Below are 8862 nucleotides of genomic sequence, written 5' to 3' on the forward strand. Positions count from 1 at the left end.
CTGCTGGATGGTTAAGACCAAGATAAAGCAAGACCTATATAACAAGAAATGTAACTTTTGTATCTGCCAAGGTCCGTCAAATCCCCTCAGGATTTATTGTGAAACCCTGTACTGCAGTTTGTAGATCCTTTGTTAGTGTCAGCCATGAGGATGAGTCATGGCCATTGCTTGACCAATGTGCTCTCTGTGAAAGCCTGAGAGAACGTTTTCTCTCCATGTGACTCTCCCCAGGCACACTCTACATCACCGATCACTTTCCTCTGTGGCCCCATAATCTCTTTGATCAGAAAATTTGGGACACAACTGAGTTACATGTTGTTACAGTACAGGTTCTCTTAAGTCCTAAGTCCTCACTGACCTTGAAAGGCTAGGGCCAAAATGTTGGCTGTCCTTGCAGCCCTTCTTTTTTTCTAATTTTTGGTCTGCAAATTTAAGTTGTTAACCCTCCAGAAGAGAAGTTTGAAGTGTATTACATATGTACTTTTCAAACATAGAAAATAGAATTGAGCCTTTGTATCTGCTTGGATGATGCACAGACACACACTGGTTAGAATCCTGTGTTCAGAAGTCCCGAGCAGCTCGAGGCCCGGGGCTGCTGCCTTTGAGAGGCATCCAGTAGTCAGCTTCACCATCTGAGAGCTCACCTATCAAGAAAGCCAGTATGCTCCTCCACCCCTGCAATCACACAGTCTTGAAGGCTTACAAAGCCCAACTTCTGCACGCAGGTACCAACCCTACCCCCACCACATAGCTCTATAAAGCAGAGAGCACAGAGAGGGAACTTCTATCACTACAGGAATCCAAGCTCACCTGCAGCTGGCACAGAAGCTATTTTTAAATATATAATGCTTGCAGGTCTCGCTTCAGAAGCAGCACTGTGACAACGTTTCTCATTGACCAAACAAAGCAAAGCTAAGCACCTAATTATGGCCAGAAAATCTCAAAAATTCTTTCCAAAACATATGTTTTCACGACACATTAAACATCTGGGGCCCACAAGCAAGTAGGACTGTTAGAATGTGCATTTACTGTCTTGTGTTCTCTCGGTATTTATTTATTTATTTATTTATTTATTTATTTATTTTATTATTTGTGTGTGTGTGTGGCCAGCTCAGCCCACCAGGGGGCGGGGCTGGCTGGCATGTGGTGCTGGGGATTGAACCGAGGTCCTTGTGTTTTGCTTAGCTTAGCTTGTTCTAAGTAGGTGCTCTAGACCACTGAGCCATCTCACCAGCCCCTCGGTTTTTAATCTTATAGGTAGCTGTTAGTCGGAGCAATTGACGCAGTTGCTAGGAACAGGAAACACATTCGGTATGTCGCTGGCAACTGTGATTCCAATCCAGGGGACAACAGAGCAAGCAACACAATGTGAGTTTTGCCTCAGAGATTCAAAGGGGATCATTTAACTCTGAAAAACCAGATGTAGCAGCGATAGAGGGAAAATAAGGCTATCAACTTAAGGGAATACAGTGTAATAGTTGAATCAATGGGAAGATATCTCAGAATGGAATAAGCCCAAATCCACTAATGAAAAAAATAAGCTTTCATGATTTACGAAATTGAAATGTATAAGAGGGTATGGTTTGGAAGTGGTAGTAATGGTAAAGTTGTCAACCTACAAACAAAAGCCCTTCAAGGGCCGGTCAAATAGCTCAGTGGATTAAAGTGCCTGCAAGCAGGCACAGTGGTCAGGGGTTTGATCCCCAGGCCTGCTGTGCCAGCCCCACCCCTGGGGCAATTGAGACTGGGCATCATGGTGCAGACCTGTAATCCCAGCTCTTGGGAGGCTGTAAACAGGTGGATCACTACAAGTCCAATCTAGTAGTGAGACCTGAACACTCTATAGACCCTTCCCTAAAGTATAAAACAATAAAATAATAAAAAATAAAAACTATATAAACAAAAGCCCTCTAATGTGGGAGGTTAGAACCACCACCCACCACAACAGAAGTTAGGACAGACAACAGCCAGATGCACTCAGGACTCCCACACAGTGCTGGGGAAGTGCAGGACGGTTCAACACCTCTTGAGAACCGACTACACATTTTAACTCTGCTGCCGTAGTCCACCCCTGGGTTTTACCCAAAAATAATGAAAACATATGGTCACAAAATATTTGTAAAAGAACAAATGTTCTTAATGGCTTTATTTATGACAGCCAAAATTATACAACTCAAATGTCTACCTCATCAGGAGACTGGATAACAAATTGTGGTAAATCTGTACAATAGATTAGTATTCAGCAACAATAAAAACAAACCAACGGCCTAAACCCACCCAAATCTAGATGTTAAAATCCTTATGCCGAGTGGGGGAAATATCATATGATTCCAATTATATTAAAGTCTAAAAGAGGCAAAACTAATCTACAGAAGTAGAAAGAAAAACAGTGGCTGCCTTGGAGAGGTGGGGATGGAGATAGGGAGAGACTTGGAAGAGACTGCAAGCATTTTTTGTGGTGAGGAGTGTGGGTTCTACATACTCATCTGTTACAATTCATCAAAGGTTTTCTTAAGATCTGTTTTGTTTCTGTGTAAAATCACAGCACTTTTTTAAAAAAGAAAAAAGCCAGCATGGATAAACCACAAATTCAAAGCTATATGATTTGCTTTAATAAAAGGTCAATTCACATGCCGTAGAAAATAGTTCATTTTGTAACACTATTTGTGAAGAGGAACGCTGACTTCCATATTTGTGTTAGACCTCACATTTAGTTGCTTATCAATGCTGAAAACTTATCACTAGTGCCTTGTGGACCCCTCATTATCTGCTGCTCCAATTTAAGCTGCTCATTTTTTTTTTCCTGGCAAAAAGTTACTAAGTCCCCTGACCATTTTAAGAATCTCTGCACATGTGCATCTTTAAAAAAGGCAGATAGAAAAAGGCTTGCCTCAAGGTTGAGGTTTTCAGAACAAAAAGGATCTAAATTCTTCTAATCTAATCCTCCAGATTTTCGGTGAAGAAACTTAAAAGGTTGTAATAGACCACAATAACAGCTGCTGAAAAATACAACCTCGACATCCTTTTCCTATGACATCAGTCTGGTGCAAACCCCAATGGCTTCCCAGTAGGTACACTGTGAAAAAAAGCTGCAAAGAAAGAGATGTCCTCCCCGGGGGACACCAGTACCTACGAACCCACTTTGAGGAGAAAACTGACCCTTAAGCTACTTAAGCATGGTCCAAATACAGGATTGGACCACTTCTCCACCCATCCATCATCTACTCGGGCACCCACCCCGGCTCCCAGAGCCAAGATGGGCGGTACAGGGATCTGCTCCTCACGGAACAGGCTGGGCTTGAACACACGTCTGCAGTTTGGAGTCCCAAGAGCACCTTGAGTGCTCTGAGGAACTGCAGAATCGGTCCATCTGTAGGATTGTAAGTAGGTATTTGTGTGGATCTACAAGTGTGTACAGATGCATGTTTATCTAGATTCCATCTTTACAGCTGTGTACGCAAACACAGCTTCTGTTTACGTGAGGCAAGACTGAGCCTGCATGTACTTCAGAATCCACAGAGGGTGTGCAAACATGCTTTTGAGGATAGGTCAGGTATTTGTTTAAATCAACTAGGTGTCAGACAGTTGAAACCTAGAGAAGAACCCACATACTTAATTTTTTTTTAAAAAAGTAACAAACTGACAATTTCTCAAAACTGGGTGATGTCACATAAAATCCTAATACCAAGTTTTCCTTCAACATTGCAAGAACCAGGAACACTGAGGCCTCGTATTCCTGAGTAGCAAGGAATCCAGGATCTTGCTAGGACCTAGCAAGGGTCCAGGGGCCGATCCCCTGACAGAGGCCACTCACTGTCCCCTCTGCCATAGCTCCTCTGCTGTCCCCTGGCCTCGCAACGGGGTCCTGCACAGATCCCCAATCAACTCCAGGCTTGCTCCATACATTTCTGCCCCTTCTTTTTGAGCTGAGGGGTTATCTCATTCATTCATGTTTCCCTATCAGACACATGGGTGCCCAGACACTGGTTTATTTCACATATTTAGCAGTATATCTGGTGTCCCAACTTCTCTTCCTCTCAATACCACTTAGGCTTTCTGTTCCATTTTGCAATGAGTCTTCCCATACTCTCGTCTGTAATCTTTCCCTTTTTGTTCTGTCATCAGCTGTGCCGGCTTGTTTTCAACATCATCCAAAGCAGACCAGCCAATCATACTCCAGAATAATCCCCAGGCTGCCCAATGGCAAGACAGGCTGTTCTTAGACCAACAAGAAACCACAGCACATAGATAAACTAATTACCATGCTAGAAAAATAAAGAAAAAAACCCAAGAGAACTTATTGCAACAAGACTTAGAAAAATATTTATGGAAAGGAGACGGGGCCAAGCGGCAGCATGCTTACAGACTGCCTTTGGTCCTTACCTGAACCTCCTCAGCCCTCGTAGAATCGTTTGCCAACAGAGGCTCTCCAGTGGGAGCTTGGATGGTGACAGACTTTTCTGACCCTCTGCCATCCTTATTCCGGGGCGATTTATGTCTCTCTCTAGTTCTCTCCCTGAAAAGATAAATGATAATCAGCTATCAAATTTATGACATGTAAATTAACTGTCGGATTCATCAAAACACAAATTTGATTTTAAATTTAAGAAAACTCCTCACTTCAACTTTACACATGCATACGTGCAAGTGTGTGTGAACACACACACACACACACACACACCACCACCACCACCACCACCACCACCAATACCTACCCATCCAGCCCTGCATGGATTAAACTGATCTTTACTTAATTATTTCCTTTCTGCCATTCCACAACCTAAAACAAACACTGTCACTTTGCTACAACAATGATCAGATTTTTCTTTAGAGTATAAAATGGTAATTTTAGCTTTTTTGGCTGAGGAACATTTTAGTGTCATAATTACTCAGTTGATTTGAGTAATTTGCCTAAACTAATTTTCTAGTTTTTTTTTTTTTTTGTTTTTGTTTTTTTTATTAGGACACCAGTGCAGAATATCTAAGCCTTGGTCTGTACAAAAAAATCTGGGACACTGTCACCCTACCCTTTGTCCTTTTCAACAAGAAGAAAGGAAACTAAACTAGGACAGAGAAATCATTCGTTTCTCATTCTTACAAATTCAAAACTAAGTTATTCCCATAGGTTCTGGCTGAACTCAAAAGACACCCACAGAAACAAAGTCATGACAAACGACACCAAGAGGTGAGAAGGGTGTGTGTGTGTGTGTGTGTGTGTGTGTGTGTGTGTGTGTTTTCAAGCTTCCTAAGGAAAGCAGGTTGTTGCCTACTTTTATCCCAGATGAACTTTCTGGGTGGTCTTCCAGGGTGACAGGGAGGCCACACTACTATGGGTCAGTCTGGAAATTACAAAACTAATCAATCACGGTGGCCAAGCCTAGAGGTCACAACCTGGTCAATATCCACTTCTGGAAACTGGCAGTCTGGCCTCCAGATGCCACTGGTGAATCCAGGAGCCCCTCAGTGGAGGACAGCCGGTAAGCCCCCTCAGCTGTCCATCCCACTGGCTGGTTGCCATCAGTCTTTCTTCCTAAAAGACCCACTCTCTCATTCCTGCTCCCAGGAAAGACAGAACTTGAACACAGATTTTGCAGACAAGCTGTAGGATCACAATCTGCCTCACCCCCTAGGTGACCTCCCACGAGTCATTCAGCCTCTGAAATCTCAGCTTCCTCCCGTGGGACGTGGGGACTTAGGATACTGCATGGACCATGGACACACTGTTGGTGCAGGGCGTGAAGCAGGTGCACTAACACAGTGGCCGTAATTACTGAGGTTACTGTTAACTAACAACAAAAACAGTGTCGACTTTGTGAAGCAGAGTAAGTTACCCTGGAGATAGAGCTATATAACTAGATCCATGAATACATCATCAGGTCCCCTTCCACTCCATACACCAATCTCCCGTTAACCTACTACTCAGCAATATCAACAAAAACCTACAACAAAAGCCTGTCATATGTAGGATTCTTGTCCAATGTCTACTTTATCACTCTCTCCCTAGGATAAGCCTGGCATAACTTCCTGAAAGAGCCAACAGGCTCCCATGGCTGCAGAGAGTCTTTCTGTGAACAAGGATTCCAGCTCTACAGCATAACTAGATATAGCTTCCAGCAATTCTAGAGTTTTGGGGCTGGTGAGATGGCTCAGTGGTCTAAGGCACCTACATAGAACAAGCTAAGCCAAGCAAAGCACAGGGACCACGGTTCAATCCCCCAGCACCACATGCCAGCCCGCCCGCCCCCTGGTGGGCTGAGCTGGCCACACACACAAAATAAATAAATAAATAAATATTAAAAAAAAAATTCTAGAGTTTTGCTTTAACCAAACAACTAGAGAAACAGTCAAGCAGAGAATTTTGCCATGTACCAGAGATGCATCTAAAATAACAATAACCATCACTCCAATTTATAGAGCTCCATGTTAAATGCTTTACTATATGAGTTCCATGCAATCCTCATAAACCTTTGCCGCCATTCTTACTGTTCCATTTTACAGAGGAGGAAACTGAGGCTCACCGCTTTGGTGGCTTCTCCATGGTGTAGTAAGTAGCAGAGCTGGATCTGAATCTAGGTCTGCTGCTATTACTTACTTTCAAACCTAGTGTTTCAAAAAAAAAAGAAAAAAAAACTGGAAGAATTTGTAGCATAGCTATTCCTCTTGCTCATCCCCACACTGACACTTGTCCTACTAGAGCTATGAAATGTGCCCTCTTGGCCCTACAGGACCAGGAGTCACAGCTGGACCGTGACCTTAGCTAGCACAAACCGGCGAGCCCGGCATTCCGAGTCTAGCACCAGCACTTCCAAGGGTATTCCCTATTGGAAGCAGCAACGATGTGGGAACGATCTCCCACGTGCTCGGGCTTCAGAACGGACATCAGATCAGGGCCAGGCCTGCCGCCACCAAGGCCCACCCACACCAGACGCCGACCCTCTCCGGTCTCATTCCCACTTTCCCTTCTGCTCTCTCAGTTGTCACTCTTGGCCATCATCCAAGTCACATGTGTACCTCACCCACCTCTCTAGTCACAAGCCCACAGGTCAAGTCCTATGACAGCACGAATTCCACCGGAAATCAGGACCTTGCACTGAATGCCAGCTCCTAGATCCCGAGCACTGGCAGGCGGAAGGGGATAGGGAACCACCCAGGGCTGGAACCACCCTGCACCAACCACTCCCCACACCCCCCAGCCATCCAGCCCAGCTCTTAAGGGGCCAAAAGCAGCAGACGCAGAATAGCTTTCCCACCAGATAAGAAGCTTTGATCTGATAAGCTGAGGAAGGTTTCCCATCCTCCAGAGCCTGAAATCCTAAACCAGTGCTTCTCAACCTACAGTGTGAGGAAAACCACCCTGGTGCAGATTTGAGGGCAGATTGCTTGGTGCCACCTTCCAAGGATTTGCCTGGAAAGGAGACGGGAGGAAGCTACAGTCCTCTCCTGCACCCAAGTGATCAGCATGCAGGCTGTCCAGGACATTCTCCCTACGGCTGTTCTACCCAACTGCTCCTGAGGAGAGCTGCTGGAACAACCAGCTGGGTTCTACCTAGGAGTGAAAGGCCCACCCTACCAGTGGCTCGACCCCAGCAGCCATGAGTGCCGCTCAGCTGCACAACGTCACACAGCACAGTGACCTGTTACTAACAGGAGCTCACAGGCATAAGCACTCCCTGGCTAGCATCAGGTCAGTGGTAGGTGGATGGACAACAGTGTGTGGTTCTGACCACGGCTGCCCAAGGCCGAGAGCCTTCCACGTGTGCCAAATGGGAGGCCATGTAGACTAGGTCCTACCATCTGGGCACCAGCACGGGGCCAGGTGGGCTTCTCCTCGCCCTACTCTTGTGGAAGGAGCGAGACCTACCACAGAGCTCTTAACAGAAACTGCCGCTCCTCCAGGACGTCAAAGGGATCCAAATAAACCTGCCCACCTGGCACCCTCCTGCAGAGCAAGTCATAGTGCAGCCACCTCACTGCAGTATGGACCCGAATGCTCATGCCCGGAGCCCCAGCTGTCACTTGAAGGAACACCTGTAGCTGCCAACTCTCCTCTGCAAGAGGGACGAGGGCTCCCCAAAGATGAACACGAGTAGTCCGTGTGTCAAAGCATCTAGAAACAGATGTCCTGAGGACAGTCTGCTCATAAATGGGGTTTAAGGACCACAGGCTCCTCTGCCCACTCTGCCAACATATGCAATCACCGAGTGCCTCTGTGGGGCAGCTATGCTACCCGTGGGCATCTGTGGCACTCTAGCTCTGATCTGCCTCCAGGTACCATCTACCCAGCAAAGAAAAGCGCCTCTCTGCGTGTGAGCTTGCACACATATGCAGGAGAGGGTGGGAGGAGCGAGCAACAGCATCCAGGAGGTCCCCGAGCGTGTGCGTGCCCATGCGTGTGTACATGTACCCACGTAGGCAGTTCTGGAGCTGAGTTCAAAGGCGCTGCTGTAACCCTCCAGCCCAGCCAGAGTCCTCCAACTGCCTCGCTGTGCTCACTTACAGTCAGCATTTCCTGAGAGATTATGTAGTCCTGCTTCTGTTGTGTGTCTATTTCTATTTAGGGAAAGCCGGCCCCACCGGTTACTCCTCCTTTTCCTTCTCTACCGCCACCCACCCACTCACTACCTGTCCTTCTCAGCTGACTGCCAGGCCTAGCTGACAGCTTCCTGCCTACACTGAGTAGGGTGGGAGAGCTGGACCCAGGGCAAACTGGCCCTGAAGTGGCTTCAGAATCCTCCGCTGCCCAGGCCAATCTCCTTTAGACAATGCACTTTAGTAAATCAGTCACTTGAGTTATCCTTCTTGTCCCTTTCAAAAGGGGCACTTCCTTTGTAGTGGATCAACAATCCTGAATGCTGCCTAGGA

General features: G+C 46.2%; 1 protein-coding gene across 3 annotated transcripts in view; it reads right to left on the reverse strand.

The window, feature by feature from the left end:
• Vangl1 (VANGL planar cell polarity protein 1) overlaps positions 1–8862 on the reverse strand; it is a 49381-nt gene that overhangs the window by 28745 nt on the left and 11774 nt on the right. For all 3 annotated transcript variants that reach the window (XM_004641662.3, XM_004641661.2, XM_023701745.1), the window contains exon 3: positions 4384–4516. In XM_004641662.3, the coding sequence (XP_004641719.1) occupies positions 4384–4516 (133 nt within the window). The remainder of the gene's footprint in view (positions 1–4383; positions 4517–8862) is intronic.

The sequence above is a fragment of the Octodon degus genome, unplaced genomic scaffold, assembly GCF_000260255.1.
Source record: "Octodon degus isolate 3935 unplaced genomic scaffold, OctDeg1.0 scaffold00140, whole genome shotgun sequence".
In the NCBI taxonomy this organism is placed as follows: Eukaryota; Metazoa; Chordata; class Mammalia; order Rodentia; family Octodontidae; genus Octodon; species Octodon degus.